Source organism: Epinephelus fuscoguttatus, linkage group LG21 (genome assembly GCF_011397635.1).
Source record: "Epinephelus fuscoguttatus linkage group LG21, E.fuscoguttatus.final_Chr_v1".
NCBI lineage: Eukaryota > Metazoa > Chordata > Actinopteri > Perciformes > Serranidae > Epinephelus > Epinephelus fuscoguttatus.
The window spans coordinates 9,662,396-9,681,153 of NC_064772.1; the positions used below are offsets into that span (position 1 = coordinate 9,662,396).

General features: G+C 41.3%; 1 protein-coding gene across 1 annotated transcript in view; it reads right to left on the reverse strand.

The window, feature by feature from the left end:
- LOC125881764 (cadherin-6-like) overlaps positions 1–18,758 on the reverse strand; it is an 86,572-nt gene that overhangs the window by 29,224 nt on the left and 38,590 nt on the right. The window contains exons 3-5 of the mRNA XM_049565078.1: positions 13,666–13,960; positions 9,752–9,871; positions 1,933–2,100 (exon numbers count right to left, since the gene is read on the reverse strand). Of these exons, the coding sequence (XP_049421035.1) occupies positions 1,933–2,100; positions 9,752–9,871; positions 13,666–13,960 (583 nt within the window). The remainder of the gene's footprint in view (positions 1–1,932; positions 2,101–9,751; positions 9,872–13,665; positions 13,961–18,758) is intronic.

Consider the following 18,758-nt stretch of genomic DNA (forward strand, 5'->3'; position numbering starts at 1 on the left):
AATCCACCCAAGATTACTTCACAAAGACACGGAGGATACACCAGCCTAGAAAAGAAACCCCTGACACCCGCCGAGCGTCACAACCTGCGTATCTTTTGTATGACCCTGTTAGTGAAAAAAGAAGAGAAATGAGTGTAAGCGGGTGAGTCAGAGAGCAAGAAGACAAGAGAGCAAGTCAGGGAGAGAGTGAGTCAGAGCCAATCAGAGAGCAGCAATGTACGAGGCAGCCGGGGAGGGAGAGCGTGTGAAAGGGAGAAAGCCGTGTGGGAGATTTAGTGCTGCAACGTTTGTAGATCAGCTGTGGAGCAGCCATTTCATATGCGGTAAAACATATTTCATTTCCAAAACAGACATTTGGCCTTTCACATGAGTTGCTACAAGCGGTATCGACTCACTACTCCAAGTTTAGAATGTAACATAAATTCTGGGCCAATTTGCTCAACATAAATTAATTGCTTCTTTTCCTTCTTCCTTTTTTTTATTCTGTAAGATGATTTCCTGGTTTGAGGCGGATGAATTGATGGCTGACTGTCGGCTGCAGCGGCCCCAGCTGCATCTCGTATGCTTAAATAAATAGCCGGACTGCAGGAGGGAGCGAGCATGATATACACACAGCCTGCGGAGACAAACAGCACTGACACACTAATAAAACATGCTGACAGTGTTTTGGCAACGCCTGAGTCGGCAGGTCTCTGTGACGCTGACACTTGCCTTCACACACACAAAAACACACACACACACACACTGGAAGCGACGCACTACGAGAAGGTTTCCCTGGGCTAACAGGTATTTAGCATTGGGTGGAAAAGAAGAGGCATCACTCCGGCAGACAACAATGATATCGCTGCCTGACACTCTACCTCCTCTGGGTGTCCCATTACAATATCTCTTCCTCTTTCTCCCTCTTTCAATCTCCCCCCTCTCTGTCTGTCCCCCCTCCCTCCGTCACAGCCTGTCTTTCTGTCGTCTGCATCACTCTTCTTCTTTCTTCCTCTATCTTCCCCTCCTGTCACCTCCTCCATCCCTCTCGTATCCATCTCTCTCCCTCCTCTCGCTGTTCATTCATTGGTGGAGGGGCTGAGATGACAGCGTCTGCCCCCCCCCCCCCCCCCACTCAATCCCTCCCCCGAGCTGGTGGGAGCGTGATAAATGGGGGTACGGCTGGAGCTCCGCGGTCGCGTGTGTGCCTCGCGCCTGTGCACACGCATCGCCCACTGTACAGTAGGCGCTTGCTGTTACTGAGGGGAAACACGACGACACCGGTAATCTGTCAATCTGATCTGGCTGCCGTTTGCCAGATGCACGAGAGGAAGTGGGAGGGGGGAGGGGGAAGGGGGGAGGTGAGGGGGGGGGGGGGTGAGAGAAGAAAGGGAGACAATGTGTGAGACTGAAAGTGAGTAGGATGGGAGTAGAAAGGGAGGATTGATGATTGATGAGTGAGAGGGTAACAAAAAGGAGGGGAAAAAAATGCAGCAAGGACAGTTGGAGCACTAAATTGAGAACATTGGTTTTTATGGAGTAAAAGGCAGCAGAAGAAAGACTTAATAGCATGAGATAGACAAAGAGAGAGGAAGAGTAGGGGAGATAAAACCCAGTGAATGTACTCTCTTCATTTAATAGGGATTACAGTGCTGATCTGATGCACTTTGCAGGACCCTTCGCTCTGTCATATGGCTCTATATTTAATTATTCGCTGCCTTTAAGAGGCCCGCCTTAGTCACACAAAACCCAGAGCTCCCTGCAATAATCCAAATTCATTTTGAAACTGACACCAGATGGGGGCTGCCTGCCTGGCACTGGCTCACACTGACAAGTGGTTTTCATGAGTATTGGTCACTCTGTATGTGTGTCGTGTGTGTGTGTGTGTGTGTGTGTGTGTGTGTGTGTGTGTGGAGGGAGGGAGAGGGGGGTGTTCCAGAAGGCTGTGCTCACTCTTCGTGAAGCGTGGCGGGTTGTCGTTCACGTCGGAGAGGGTGATGCTGACCGTCGTGGTGCCTGAGAGCCCGCCCATCTGTCCCGCCATGTCTTTAGCCTGGATCACAACCTGGTAGTTTTCTTTCACTTCTCTGTCCATGCCAGGCAGGGCTGTCTTGATGAGGCCTGAGGAGAAGTGGCAGATCTATGGTGAGAGTTTATTCAGAAAAAATAACAGCCATCTGGTTATTATAAAGTCAAGTCAAGAGCATTTAAACAGCCCAACATCACAGGTTTGTCTCAGAGGGATTTACAATCTGCAGACTCATAAAAATCCTTATCTCAATATGACAGGTGAGGAGGGGAAAACTTTTAACTATAGATGTCACCATGAAACTTTCCTAGGTGATTACTTGCATTAAAACAACTATTCTCTTTATTACAAGTTTACTGAAATTTTCTGTTTAAATATGAAAATGATGCATTATGTCATTAAATATGTCTACAACAGAAATCTCTACACTGGATAAAGCCAGGTTCAAAATTCCTGTTTCATTTTGTTTACATATTAGAGTCAAGCTTTTACCGAGAGAATCTTACATATCTCTTTTTATCACCCCATAAATCAGAAAATACTGTCAACAGCCTTAAAAAATTCATTTCTTGCCATGTTCTTAGGAATAAAATGTACTATACTGTATATCAGGCTATGAATGATATATGAACAAATCCCTCTATAAAAACCTTCAGATCATAGACAGGAATAAAAATGGAAAGTTTGGTGCACAGTATGTAAGTGCTACTGAAGTGGAGAAAAGTATGAGGAAAAATTGCTCTTAAAGATATTTAATTGTAAAATTCCATACATTTTTAGACCAGAAATGTTTTCATCAGTAGCATCTCCGCTTAAGATGAGACATAGTTGGTTGACTGAAAACAAATCAGCAAATAAAGTGGTGGGATTTAGTCATTCTTCAAGCCAAGATGCCAAACATTTGCAAGTTAGTTTTCAAATGTAAGAATTTACAGCTATTTTTTGATATATATATATGTACACACACAATACCTGATGAGTGTCTCGAATTGACAGTCAGCTAGAACACTGGCAATGGTGAATTAAAATGGCCATTTTTCACAATTTTTCTTACATGTTGTAGACAAAACAATAAATTGATCAATCAAGAAGATGATGGGAAGACTCCTTGATTATGAAAATAGCCATTTGTTGCAATCCTGACAGAATTTATCAAGGTTCATGAAGATGCTGCCACGGATGGCAGCTGTGCTTTATAAACATTTCACTTCTATTGTTGGTCAGTGATGCATTTTACACATATTTATACAACTTTTTTGTCTATAACAGACCTGTCTGTTCTTTACCCTTATCTATCCAGTGTTGTTATCTTGTTCCTGGCTGTTATATGTCTGTCTAAGTACCAGAGTCAAATTCCTTGTATGTGAGCACATATTGGCCAGTAAAGGCAACTCTGATTCTGACATTTAATTTGTTAAAAGTCTGGATGAAAACCTGACCTTGCTGAAAATTGCAGCACAAAACTTAAACTTTTAACCACTTGTATTGTATTTGCTGAGTGGGACTCTGATGCATCATCAGCAGCTCATTTGCCCATTTTACTCTTGACTTTCTATGACTGAAAGCATTTACTGAGGACCTCCTGACTTCGTTGACCCTTCAACTGTGGTCAACAGTGTCTTTTTATAGCAGCAGAAATAACTTGACTCTATAAATTCACAGTATTCCAGGAGTATGATCTGGGTAAAACAAGGCATCAGTGGCTGGGGGCGGGGGGCATGACCACCCTGATATAATTGCTGGCACCCTCACTGGCCCCTCCTGGCAAAAATATTTGGAGATCAACATAAATGCTTTTCAGAGGCTGTGGTGTACTCATTTTTTAAGCCAGCGTGAAGGTAGTGGTATTTTGTGAAACTAGACAACCCAAGGCATCCATTGGAGCCAACCATGTTGGTCTAGTTTGTTGTTCCCAGTAAATCTTTCTTTTGAAGAAAAAGGATAACCAGCCTGTTTGAAGAGTAATGAATCATCTAACATGTATAGATTCATAACGCATAAAAACAGGACTGTTGTGGAACTTTAAATGTTAACTGTGCCGACATTGGTCACATCAGATAATTCGTCATTTTAAATGTAAAATAAGAAACCCAAGTATATCAGTATGTCATTCCTTCACTTTCATATTAACAAAGTTTTCAGCTACAATGTATACAACAACACCATAAAAGAATTGGTGAGATTCAGTTATGGTTTTTGGTTTTGGTGTGCCACCCCAAAATCTTCAGAGGCTTCATCTTATCTTATGAAAAATTTCTGGGGGTGCCACTTTAGAGCATTTGAAAGTGTCAGGACTGGACTGGCACAAACACAGTGTGCATAAGTGAATGCAGCTATATGCGACTATGATATACACAGTATGAACAGTGCTAATAATAGACCCCTTTTACACTGCCTCTTCATGGTTGGAATTTCACGCTGTTACACTGCCTCGCTGTTCTGTATAAGAGGTACAATTGTGGAATGGGGGGACAGAGTTGTCTCACCTTAAAGGCTGCATAGGAGGAGGTAATAACAGCACCAAAACAATGTCTATACAAAAGGGAAAGCCGGCAGGATTGGTTTGATGATTTGACGACGTGCTACATGTGTGGCCCACTCCCGGGAGATTTAAAAAGCAGTAGTAGCAGTTAGCAGCTAACTCATAAAAGAAGTAAAAGAAGTGCAGCAGCCCAAAATGTAATTTGGAAAACACTGAGGTGAAGGAGCGCCTTACCCTCCGACCAGAGGACGAGATCAGCCGACATATGAGAGGGACAGTAAATAACTGTCATTGCCATGTTATGCCATTGTTATTGTTTAGCAAGCGCTGCTGATGCTTGTGTTATATGGCACGTCGCTTTTGCTTCCCTGCATGCTGTCTAAAATCACACACTGCATGGGCATGATGCTGCCATTGTTTGGTTCTGTGTAAAAATGAATAAGTGGTGTAAAGAGGGGACTTTGTAGTGTCCCTATAACGCAATCTGTGTGTGAAATGGAAAAGGATTGTTTAAACTGCAAGCGCGGCAGGTTTGTCAACAACCTTCACAAAATCCACCGCCAGCCTCATGACATATAAATAATGAACCTTTTCCACAGGTGGACTGCATACATCTAAAGATCACTGTACTCCCCTGAAACAGATCTAAAAATAAGCCCGTCTGCATCAGCTGTATTGAATTAATGATATTTCATTTTTTAGATTTATGCATCTACAGGCCAGATAATTAAACCACTAAGAACATTTTATTACTGAAAGGTCACTTCTCTTGCGGAGTACGTGCGGTGGCGTGGAGCTCAGCGGTCACACAGGAGCACATTTTGGTGTCTGTGTTCTTATGATTTAACTGGTAAGTGGACCAAAGGGCCAATCAACTAAAACCACAGTGCTTTCCTTTAATTTTCCACGTGTAACATTCGCCTCCAAATGCATTTGCCGCCATTTATCTCCTCTTTGGAATTAGGACTCTGTTAATGTTCTGCCTTTCAAGTGCCGCGCAGTTGCTTACTTCTCCGCTCTGACACGTTAGATCTCCAGTTTGGAGTCAGGACAGAGACTGAGTGAAACGGTAATTGGCAGCATATTCAAAAGGTGCGCTCCGTCTCCCATCAGAGCGGCTTCTTAAATCCTGTCTGCTATTACACGTTTGAATTTGAAGCAGCATAAAGAAGAGGCAAGTTGGTGGGAAGAGAGAGAGGTACACAGACAGTAGCGGAGTGGGAGAATAAAGATGAAAAAATAAATTTCACCCTAAATAAACTGCTTTGACAAACTTCATCACTTCCAGTCTGAATAGATGATTCATTGCATATCAAACAATAAGGAAGAAAGAGAGGCTGATGTGGCGCATCACTCAGGCTCAGATCAGACTGGCCTACGCTATTCAAAAGGCCCTCCAACTTGCTCTTTTCTTCCTCCCATACATAACATGGCAAAAAGGAAAATGCAAGCACAAGACAAGTTCTCTTTTTTTTTCTCCCACCTAACGATGTGCAATTTATCTCACGGACAACGCACTGTTAAGAGAGCAGCGATCGTTGAGGAAAGGAAACAAACGTATGGCCGCTTTATAGCAGCATCACGCTTGCTCTGTATCTCTGTCTACCTTTGTTACTGCTTAATGACTACAATACACACACACCGAGGAGGAGAGGAGAAACAAATCCTGCTTATAATGTGATGTCCAGGCATGTCTTTGTGTAAGAGGGGATGTCAGCTTACATACCACATGTGGGATAAACCATATTACTGTTAATCCCTCCACTAATCTGCAAATGGCTTTTTTTGTCGTTTCCCCTTTTGTTTAAGCAAAAAAGACACGAGCGGGATGTGTTCCAAAGCGCACATTAATGATTAAAACTAGCAAGCGGCTAGATTTTTTGGGGGGTTGGTGATTTGCCACTCTCTCTACTACAAATCCCCCTTGCCCATCAGGCTGCGAGAGGAGTTGTTGGTATTTTTGGTTCAGTTAAAGGAAAATTCACAGCATTCCAAGAGTTATTTTGTGATGAATTGTTTTAATTTCCTTTGTTGGTGAAGCTCAGCTTGCCTCCTCTATTTCTGCTTGCGTTAGTGATTTGTTATGTCTTCCCAGAATGGCCACCTCCAGACGAAAGGGTGTAAACTTGGGTTCGGTTACATATGTAGGTGGGGAGAGCAATGGCAGTATAGCAGAAGGATAAGAGCTTTTCCACGGAAGAAAGAGTGAGGAGTTGTGCACATTAGTCAGAAAGCAACATCCTTCATGGCTGCAGTGCATGCTGCTATACAGAGGCTACGTTATAATCTTTGCCTTTTCTATGATGGATTTCTCCCTGAATGAGTGAAAAATCTTGGTGCAAAATGATCAAAGAAGCCCCTATCTGTCTTTTGATTCCTGAAGACTAACACCAAGATCTGAAAGATCACTTTTGATGTTTTGGATTCTGCTAAATTTCATGCTGAGCTGCAAAGATCTCAACACAGCAAAACTCTCAACTACACTGGATAAATTTTGTCTGTAATCAAATCTTATTCTCTCAAGGGTTGACAGTATAGGACTTGAGCACTGACCTGTTCGAGGACCCAAGTTTAAAGCAAGGAATTGTTATTATTTAAGCAAAGAAATCACATTTTTGAGGGGCTAAAGATGCTCAAAAATGTAATGATTTGTCCAGTCTTCATAAATCTTGGTAGATATTTTCAGTATGTGTTGGGGAATAGGCCTACCAAAGCATTTTGAACTCAACTCATCCGAGGCACCACGTTTATTTTATATATGAAGTGTAAAAAATGTGGTATATGCATATACATGTATGTGTATGTGGTATAAAAAAAGGCATACCTCAATTACCAGATGACAGAATTTCCCCAAATTTGCACATGGGGCCAAGTATCAGCCAATATCTAGATAGTCATATTGATCAGTGCACATGGGCATGGCTGAAAAATATGCATCGGAACTGGGGAAAAAACTTATATTTTATTGGTGCCATACTTGAGTATGGCTCAATATTGCCCCCTACATAATTTCAACAAAGTAGCACTTGTGGTATATCTCACCTGGATGTATAATATTTGGTGGGCACATGTAACACCCCACGTCCTTAAAGAAAAACCATGGAAGTAATAGTAAGGACCCTAAATCCAACAAGATGTCAGCCATTTTGGATTTAATGTGCAATTTAGTGTATTTTTGACCATTTCCAGGCACTGTACTTTAACAAACTGTTTCTAGCGATTTAACCGAATTAACTTTAAGTTTTGGACGTACAATCTTAAGACATTAATGATGAAAAGTTGATACAATTTTGAGATTTTGTGACATGACGTTACCATGGCAGAACAGCCATTTTTCCTATTTCGTCATAAAACAGGAAACCGTTTAAACATAAGCATACATGGTCAGATCTGCCTCAAAGTTCTCATGCTTGGTAAGATTCCAGGCCTGAATACATCTACATGCCAATAATGAATCGTAGGAAGTAGGCCTTGTGTGACAAACATCATCGGATTTACATTAACTTTACATTGTGGGGTCTACATTTCACACACAGCAACATTGTTTCTCTACATAGTGGACACTGGAAGTGGTACAAAATTTACAATACAGCCAACGTGCACACCATGCAAAATGCTGGCTGCATCGACCAGTGTCCCATAGTGCCCCCCAATTTGTAGGGACGCAGTAGGGCCTGTTCATTGCTACTTTCAGATTTAATGTTAACCCTATGGGCCTGAACGACGCATAGTGCGTCCAAATTCACACCTGTTCTTCTCTACTGATTTTCTCCGTGACCGTGCTTCATAGCAAGAAGCCACACATATCACGTGAAACAGCAGAATCATAGCTTTCTGACAAGACCAAACAGTAGTCGGTAGTCCAATGTTTTCACAGCGAAAAAAAAAAGATAAATTTACACTACAATCATGAATAACAGAGCTTTCATGCAGCTTTGCACACACATTACTGTTGGATGGATTACTCGTAAATGCAGGCTCGCACAGAAATGCCACACATATCATATGAAAGCGCAGGAGCAGAGCTTTCCAGGGATACCACACACATCATTGTGCTGTCATCCCATCATGCTGTAAATCCAGATTAATTGTCTACAAAATAAAAACCTGACGAATTTCTTTACAATCCATTATACAGATCTTGTTATCAGTCACTTCATATAGTGAGGAATATCGTATCTTACCACGTCTTAGGCTTTCATGTGTTTCTCCCTGTCTATCCACATTTGTAGTCCGGCTTTCAAGATGCAAATATCTCCATATTGTCCAGTTGACACTCCATCAAACTTTGTATGACAAGACAAGCGCACTTCACCTTTGCACACCCAGACAACTGTAGCCTAATTATGCATGCTGACAGGGCCATAATCACCATATACATTGAGGGGGACATGTGCCCCCCCACCAAACACTGCAAACAAAGTGGCAAATATTATCTTGGAGGACATCATTCCACTTGGTTGACTATTTTTCTATGATCTTAGATGTAAATATTGCATGTTTCTTTCAGATAAAACACATTTTTGACTTGTGAATGAGTCAGTGGAATGTCTTGCAACAATGAAACAATACTGGCAATCATGTCCGCCTGGTACAAACCACATGTTTTGGACAGCTGTGAAGTGACAGAATGTCCCAGCATCATGGTTCTTAGAATGTCCCAGCATCATGGTTCTTATATTACCAGATTCCAGAGAGTCTCCCCTCTTCATATAGGACAGAATATGTCTTCTTCCAACTTGCTATGGTGAGATACATGTCAAAATGTAAGAATTTAGTAACACGGATTTGTTTTTTTCATTGATATAAAAATTAATATAAAATACAGAAACATAGAAGGACATGAAATGATGGCAAATCTGGATAGCCCAGGTTGTCCTGAAAAAACAAGTTATAGCATGTGTATGTAGCCTTTATAATGACTGTGATATGAGCTTAAAAGTAAAGGCAGTAAAAATACCCCAAAAACGCCTAGGGCCCATAGGGTTAACTTGAATCCAATTAAGTATTTTATAAAGTAATGTTTAGGTTTGCTTCATTCCTTTCCTTCATCCTAGTAAAGCAGAGTGTGTTTCTTCAAGGTACAGACAGTCATTTGTAAAAAGTCCTTGAAAGAAGCTGATTCTCTGCACTGAACATGTCACACTTTCTACACTTGAAAGGAAAAGCAGCAAAATGGAGACAGGAATACAAAGTACACCATCAATAGCTGTAAATTAAGAGTACATTCTGGTTGATTTGATTTTTAAGTCAACACTGACCGGTTTCTGGGTCCACAGAGAAGTACGGCTGCCCCTCCAGAATGCTGTACACCACCTTGGCGCTGTTCCCATACGTGGCGTCGTCTGCGTCTGTGGCTGTCACCTGAATTACGGAGGTGCCTGGGGGAAGAAGATTCATGACAATGATTTAGATCAACTCTTCAATACTGCTGAAAATTGCCTGCTGGATAATTGGTCAAGCTGATGCACCTTCTGATGAGGTGTCGGATCCTCTTCTAATCATGCTCATGCAGAATGTGACTGATCATCTCTGTCCCTTTGCATTACCCAAACCAATCTTTACTCCTTGGCCACTTATACCCTTATACATGATTGATTCTCGCGGGTAATCGATAAGTCCTAATGTATTTTTCTAAGTATATCTCTCTAAGCATACAAGCGGCACCGATACTGGCTCTTTGCAAACCCCAAGAAGCCTATTAGTGTATCCACAGATCTGGAGTGTCTAAGAAGCCAAATATCTGATAGCAGGCGAACGACTGTGATCCATTTTCTCTTCCAGAGAGGCTGAAGCCCTATTTCAGTAGAACAAAGGGAAACGGTTAGCCAAGTGCTACCTCCCAAATGGCGCCTTGCGGGGCCAAGTGTTGCCTCATTACATGCAGAAGAAAATTAATTGAGTAGAAATATTTAATGGCAAAGTGGTATAAATATAGAATTGTGCAATACAATGGGATAACGACCCCATGAAACTTCTCTAATTTGATGTCAGCTATGATCTGTAAGGGGTGAGAGGAGAGTTTCCCTCCTTTAAAATCAATGTCATTTGTATGTGTGGTGGATATAGGACCAAGAAGCAGAGAGAGAAAGACCACGGCTGTCTGATTTGGTGTAAGTGACAGTTCGGGAGGATTCCCGAGCAAGTTCACCGAACCTTGATCACTAATACCTTTAACTAGGGAATTAGACTCAAAGAGGCTTTTCTGACATGGCGGCTTTTAGAAAATATCACTGATCCACATCAGCCATCTCATCGCTGGCTTTAAGCTTTTGAGAAAAGAATTTTCTGACAAACAAGTCAGGAATAATCGCAGTTTTTTGTGCAGGGGGAGTAAATTACCTCGACTGTAATCGTTCAGTTGTCAAAGGAGCGGCGCATCAACGTCGTCCCACACTGAGAGTTCCGAGAGAAGAATGTCAGAGCCATGAGACTATAATAAAACTCAAAGTGTATGTCACATTTAAAGGGGCAGTGTCTCGACGCAGTCACTCATGAACACATGCTCTGCCAAGCGGTGACATCACACCTCGGTTGTTGCCATGGGCACCCGTGCTGCCCTTAGATAAGTGCTGGCCTCTCTCTTGGGGTTGCTGAACCAAGTGACAACTCTGTCACATGTCTGGGCTGCAAGACCAATGTCCCTCAGTCCCTGAAGCTCCGCAGCAGCAGAACAGAGAGTTCAAACCATGTTTCCATGCAAGTATTGATTAGGAGCCTTTTTTATATTGTTTATCTATATTCATGAGGCCACTATGTACTTTCAGACTAAGAGCCAGAGCCAAAGTGCACGGTGAATTAAAGTTTAATTTGGTGCCGAATGACAAAAAGAAATGATAATACGAAAAAAAGCAAATGGTGCTGTCTCAGAAACTGCCACTGCAGAAAAGTGGAATCCTCAATTATTCACTGCGATGACACAGCTGACAATGCCAGTAATTAAATGAAATACTGTTTTAATAAGATACAATACTGTATTTAAAAGATTATCTGCGCCAGTGCCGTAACCGTCACAGAGACGCTTTACCTTGTTTATTCTCTGGTCATAAAACAGCTCTGAGTCTCATTTAATTAGTCGGGCCCTCTTTGTTGAGTCTGCATCGTTATTATGATTGATAAAGTCCCATTGATCCAGTAAGACTGGCATTTTATAACATCTCTATCCTGTTTGAATCAGAGGCCTTTTAATCCCAGCTCCTCACACATACAAGCACACACGATAATGCGTGTAAATACTTAATTATTGTGTGTTTGATGATCAATAAATATGGTTTTACACACTAAACACACTAAATGCAGCTCTCTTTGCCTGCTGTACACAAAAAATGGCATTTTTTTCTATTCATTAATTATTTCTTTTTCATGATTTATTTATTTTTATGTTATTACTAGTGTTATTCTGGTCTGTTTCTTATTTGTTTATTTGTCTTATCTATCAACTAATTAATTTCCTTTTATGGCAAAAACATCTCCATGGTGGGGGAGGGCTGTAGCGTCCGTCAGGATTGGGTGGAGGTGATGGGGTGATTTCATAATGCTTAAAAACAAAATTATACAGTGCAGTCGATAAATACAAAGAAAGAATGTCAGTGTTTTGAATTTTAAACACATAACTTAGTGAAACTTATATTGATATTTTTTACTTAAAAGTGACATATGTCATTTTTGAGGCAGTTTTCATGTCCAGCACAAAACAGAGTGACTGTATGTGGCATCAAATAAAGATGAGCAATCAAGCTATGTTATAAGCATGGACCTCCATGCTGGTTCTGACACAGATGAGGTTGAAAATCCATATTTGTTTGTGCTTGACGGACCACAATATTGCAATTAGGAGCCTGCTAGGTGTGCAAAGGGCTGGAAACAGCCAAAAAATGAGAAAAGATAACAGCTAATGGAGGACTGGACGTACTGGTGATTGACCTGCACTGGCTTATAATTCTTAGGTCTAAACTCAGTAAAAACATTCAACCTACAAGTTGCTCCTCAGACACTCTTATGCAATATTTAATCATCTATTCATTACATTTTTTATAGGGACATCATCGCTTCGAATAGCGTCTCTAAAATAGGGGTCAGGTACCACTAGGGGTACTTTGGAGTACTGCAGGGGGTGCGTCATATTTTTTTAATATTAATTTAAAAAATATCAGTCATGCATAATTTCTTAAATGGTTATACTGTGGTTCTATAAATCACATTTCATATTCAATATTCCTATTTTCAATACAATCGTTGACTGCCATAAACTGTTAACTGCCACCAGGAAGCCAGGTCATACGTTGGCCAGGGGGTACTTAGCTGAAAAAAATATTTCAAAATGAGGTATGTTAATGAAAAAAGATTAAAACCCACTGGCTTCGACAAACACATGAGTAAACTAATCTGTTTCACTGTGTTCAAAGTTAGAATGAATAGGGACACCCAGTAGCTCAGTGGTTAGAGTGGACATCCCTTCTCTCTTCCCCTTTCACACTTATGTCTGTCCTGTCTAATAAACGCAAAAGCCAAAAAATAACCTTTAAAAAAAAGTTACAATTAAAAGGTAATGCCAGCGCACAATCTCTAAAGACTAGGTGTGAAATATGGTTGAAGAGATTCACAATACTAGTGTTTTGGAAAATGTATTTAAAAATCATTATCTTAACTCAAGGTCCACCTACTTCCAGAGCTTTCAACCACACTTCACAGTCCTCATCATCAGCTGGATGGAGTTTCTGCTGATGAAGACCATGGTATGCTGTTTAAGGCTTTGGAAAAGCAAGTAAGTGGACCTTGAGTTTTCTGTCAAACAATTTCCAAGGTCAAAGCTGAATCTTCACGCTCAATCAAATTGATCTTTGATGCAGTAAACCATTGTTGTACCATTAAGTATAACATCAAACATAATCTAAAAACATGTACAACTACAAGGGCACATCTGCTCCAGACTTTATGGGCTCTTCCTTGGCCCATGCTTCGGCCTTCCACCAAGTTTCATTAAAGTCAGGCTGGTAATTTTTCTGTAATCTTGCTCACAAACAGACAAACCAAACGAAAAACACAATATCCTTGGCAAAGGTAACAACAACTTCAAAAACTCACTTTGGTAGTTTAACTTACAATTTGCAGAATTTCGGAATCATGAAACATGATGAGCTTGTGGAATTATGAGGAATATACAGCAGGAACTCACCGATGTCAGACATTTCAGGGACAGAGGCCATGTACGGGTCCTTGGTAAATCGAGGCTCGTTGTCGTTGATGTCGTGGATCTTGATGATGAACTCAGACTGACCCTCCAGTGCCTCGTTGGTGAAGCGGTTGACAGCTTTGGCGTGGAGGATGTAGTAGGCCTTTTCCTCTCGGTCCAGCCTCTTGGTGGCGTGGATGTCCCCTGACTTCTCATCGATCTTGAAGAGAGTCCCCGCTCCCTCCCCTGTGAGGACGTACCTCACACTTCCATCTCCTCGATCTGAATCTGAGTGAAGCTTTGGAGAGAAGCACAAATATGATAATGTAGATCAATGTAGCTCCAGAACAACAATTTCAGGCAACAGTTTGTGGCGTTTTCATTTTAATAAATTTCCACTTTGCAGTGCTCTATTACTAATTGTTATGGCACAACAGTGATTCAAACTTGGGTTTATGGAAGCTTTCACATTTGCTTAATTTGCTTTCATAAACACCAAGTGTCAGCTAACTCTTTCCAGGGAAATATCTCCTAGTTGGCATGAGCAGAAATAGCCGGAGTGAACAGAAACGTCATCTACATAAAGGCCAAGAAAAAAGAGAAACATCACAGAGCTGGCTGCACTATTTGATTGACGGGTGATCTCTGAGAAGTGCAGAGCAAAAAAAAAACCATCCCAGCAATAAGCACTTTGTACCAAGGATGTCAACAAAATCAAATTTCAAAGCAGAATCACAGTTTTCCACTTAAGTATTTCTGATACACTGTGCACATATCAGTGATCTGACCAATCTGGGCCTTGGCAAAGAAACACTGACAGCTTTGATAAGTGCGTTTGGTGTTATTTAACAGATTCATATCATCTTTAGTAAACTGTCAACGCGTCATGACGATACACATTCGCCGCCTCACCTCATCTCTGTGAAATTCACATCCTGCCAAGGAGAAAAACACAGAGCCGGAGCGTTTCAAATGTTGCATTCCCTGGTATTGTTACATGCAGGTTGTCATCATGCTTGTTGCCGCGGGGCCATGGTGGCATTTTCACAGTGCTGTAAAACAGAATGCCAGTGGGTCGAAGTCTGTGAAGTACCAGCATGAGTGCGCGCACGTCCACCGCCTGCCAATCTCTGATGGATCAGCAACATGACCAACATGCCAGAGGACCACCAGAGTCCACTTGTCTGTGGAGCTTCTCATTATTATTTGCTCTCTCCCTCTCTATCTCCTGTTTAATTTTTTTCTGCATGAACAGCAGCTTAGCATGCACTGACATTTTAATTCCACCACCAAATCCCCCCAACATATTTATCTCCGAGAACTCATCAAAAGCTTGTCCAGTCGTTTCCCCTCCCACTGCTTCCCTGCCTACTTCCCTTTCCCCCCTTTAATAACCAAGGACATGGTAATAATTGCAGGGGGAGGTAAAGGGCAAAAAGAGGGCACGTGTTTGCAAAGTACAAACGCCATCTGAATGTTTACCCCAATAAGTGAGCACTACTAGTATGTGATTCGTGAGATCCTTTGTTGACACCCTGTTAACTCCAGTGAGCCGGCACGTTTGATTTCAACAGTATGAATGCATATTTTCCTTCGAGCACGAGTTGCTGTTGTGTCTACAAGCGTTGTTGGCTTCGCCGGTGGACAGACTGAGGGGGGATATTGTGCGTTGCAGCTGGGTCACGTGGGAGCACATTGCAAAGTCTCCCTTCTCATCATATATTAAAAAGCTTTTCATCCCAGGTGCTCGGAAGCTTTACTAATTCATGCTGTTTTATCAGGGCAAAGCTGGCACATGTGAGACGAACAGCTTTGTGGATTAGCATCTTTAACACTATTTTGTTCGCCTGCTTGAATGCTGGTAAAAATGACTGTTTTCATTCCTTTCTCTGTCTGTCGAACCAAGCCAGTCGAGTGTGTTGCAATATTTTAGCATCTTCGGATTAGGATCTAGCATGGAGCACTGTTTCATTAACCCACTTGAATTCTGGTCAAAACAACTCTTGTTTTTTTCTTATTCTCTCTGTCTAACCAAGCCAGGAGAATATCCTGCAGAATTTTATTTGTTTTCTATTCTGCTTTACAGTACGTGCTCCCAAACAGAGACTCAGTTGGCTGAAAACAATCCACTTCAACATTATTATCTTTCCCCCGCTGTTATAGCTGCAATGTCCTTTTCTATGATTGTCTATCAAGCTGCCTATCTCTGCCGGCACGACAATTCAGTTAATAACCGTTGAGTCCTCTCCTTTCGGCTGAGATGTGAGATAGACAGTGTGACATATGCTGTGTCATTTCTATGGAAACAGAGAGATCTTGTGGTTCTGAAGAGTTCCTCCTCACTTCCCTGAAGGATATTACAAGGCGGCTCAGAGTATCGAACTCTAGCGCCTGCTGCAGTGACCCCGTCCCTCCCAGTTGCCCACCTTGCTGGCGAGGAGAATTTACTGCTGCCCTTCTACTCAAATTAAGAGGGGAAAAAAAAACCTCTCCCGGAAATCAATGTGGCAGCCCAACTTGCATTTACAATGGCCCTTTGATCAATTTATATTGAAAATACAATTAAACTGTCACAGGGGGAGAAAAGAAAGCCACATGTGCATTCAGCATGGTCACCAAGAAGCTCTGGCACATCAATAGCTAGCCTTTTCTCCTTTGCCCTCCTATGGTACCAAATCGTAAAAAAGGCAGAGAGCATGACGCTATATCCATTAGCACTGGGACTTCTGGTCTTTTTGTAAAAGAAGACGGCATTGTAAAAAAATCTCTATCTTATTAACTCACTCCATCTAAAATAGCAGCCTACAATCTAGGAATTTGCTAAAACTAGAATTGCCATCCTGTGGTTGTATGTGAAGTTGCACTTAAAGTTTTCATCCATGTCTGTGAAAATGTAATGCGCTACACACATCTTACTCCCAGCAGTACAGCAGATCCATGCAGTCGGTACAGTTTCAAGGTGGGCACCCAAGGTTAGTGTCACCAGTTCAGAATCTGACCAAATGCCTGCTCTTCTGTTCCTGAGTTAAAGCGTTAAGTAATGGCCAGAAAAGTGTTTTTGCAGAACATTATGATGTCACAGGGAAGCTGACCTTCTGGATATAAAATGTCAACACCCCATCATTATTTTCCTATGAGACATTTGTGTGATATTTTGTCATTATTAGCATGTATATTTTTCACTTAAGGCCGAAAACATGTTTGTGAGTTCACAGTGACCATGACATTTGACCTCTGACCACCAAATTCTAATCAGTTCATTTTTGAGTCCAAGTGGATGTTTGTGCCAAATTTGAATAAATTCCCTCGAAGCATTCTTGAGATATTGCATTCACAAGAATGAGACGGACAAGGTCACAGTGACCTTGACCTTTGACTACCAAAATCTAATCAGTCTCTCTTTGAGTCCAATTGCACGTTTGTGCCAAATTTGACCAAAAAGTTCCCTGAGGATGTTCTTGAAATATCATATTCACAAGAATGAGAAAAACCTTTCACCTCCAACCACCAAAATAAAGTCTTGATGGATGTTTGTGCCAAATTTGAAAAAAATCCTTCAAGCTGTTCTTGAGAAATTGGGTTCCCAAGAATGAGTAAAACAAGGTCACAGTGACCTTGAACTTTGACCTACCAGCACTAAAATACACTCAGTTCATCTTTCAGTCCAGATGTATGTTTGTGCTAAATTTCAAGACATTCCCTCAAGGTGTTCTCGAGATACTGTGTTCACAAGAATGGGACCGATGCACGGAAAACCCAGAAACATAATGCCTTCAGCTTGGGCTACTGCCGACGCAGAGGCATTAAAACAATATATATATATATATGGCCTTGTACAAAAGTAATCCCTCTAAATCATCCCTTATGACCATCTAGAAGTGTGTAGTGGCTTGTTTTTGTACATACACTCTACCACTTGCCTGTATTTTCTAATTTTCTTCTTATTTTGCTGTGTTCTGGATGTTTATGGGTGTGTAGCCCCCAGCCAAAAACAACACGCAGGTGAAGTTTTTACAAAATTGTAGTGAACAGGTGCCAGACCATAAACAGCACACACAGGGGAGTAGTTTGCCTTTAGGGCAAAATCTATTCATTTTAACTCAAAACATGATCTTTTCCCAAAACCTAACCAAGAAATGGCTTTTTGGCTTGGTTAAGGTTAGAAAAAAGTTTGGGTTAAACTGAAAACATTTCTAACAGAGAGGGTTTTCTAGGAGAAGGCCTGAGGAAAACTTCTCCCATGTGCGCACACATTTAAAAGAAAGCTACGAAAAAACAAAAACTAGGCACCAGAAAAAAGGCAAATATAGCGAGGAAAAATGGAAAAAGCTTGTTCCAAAATAAGAGTGAATCTGGGGTTTGCTTTTACTTTCACCAGTGAAGGAGAGGACGGGGATGAAGAACGACGCAGAGTGAGTTAGCCGTCTGTAGTATGAGCTCTTCCATTATAACAATAACATTAAGACAAGTAGCTTGCAGAGGAGGAGGAACCAAGCTAAAATGTTGTCTTTACAAACTGACAATTCCTGTATAGTATACCGTCAAAGAAACAGTTTGACATTTTGGTGCTTAAGCTTTCTTGCCGAAAGTTAGATAAGTCTGTCGGTTAAATATAAGGTTACAGCTAGCAGTTGGTTAGCTTAGCCTAACATACAGTTGTTGATTTTACAGTTCACTTTTTGTACAGATTACAAGAATGAGATATGTGATATTTAATGAGCTTCAGAGGTGCTTTCTGATATTGTGACCTTTGGAAAGACCTAAGCTAGCTGTTTCTCCACTCTTTTTGCTAACCTAAGCTAACAGGCAACTCATGGTGGCGTCATATTCACCATGCTTGAGACACCAGGAGAGAGGTATTAATCATCTCATCTGACTCTCAGCAAGAAAGCAGATAAGTCTATTTCCCAAAATGTCAAATTACTCCTATTTTTCCTTAAAAACAAGTGAATCAGACTACCACTGAATTGAGAAAACATTTCAAACTCTTTGTTACTTGTGTTTTAATTTGCTAAAGACTCAGCCACTATATCTGAAGTGACAAAACATCAAGGGAGGTCGCTTCACTTGAATTTAGACAAAAGCTTATTTGAACT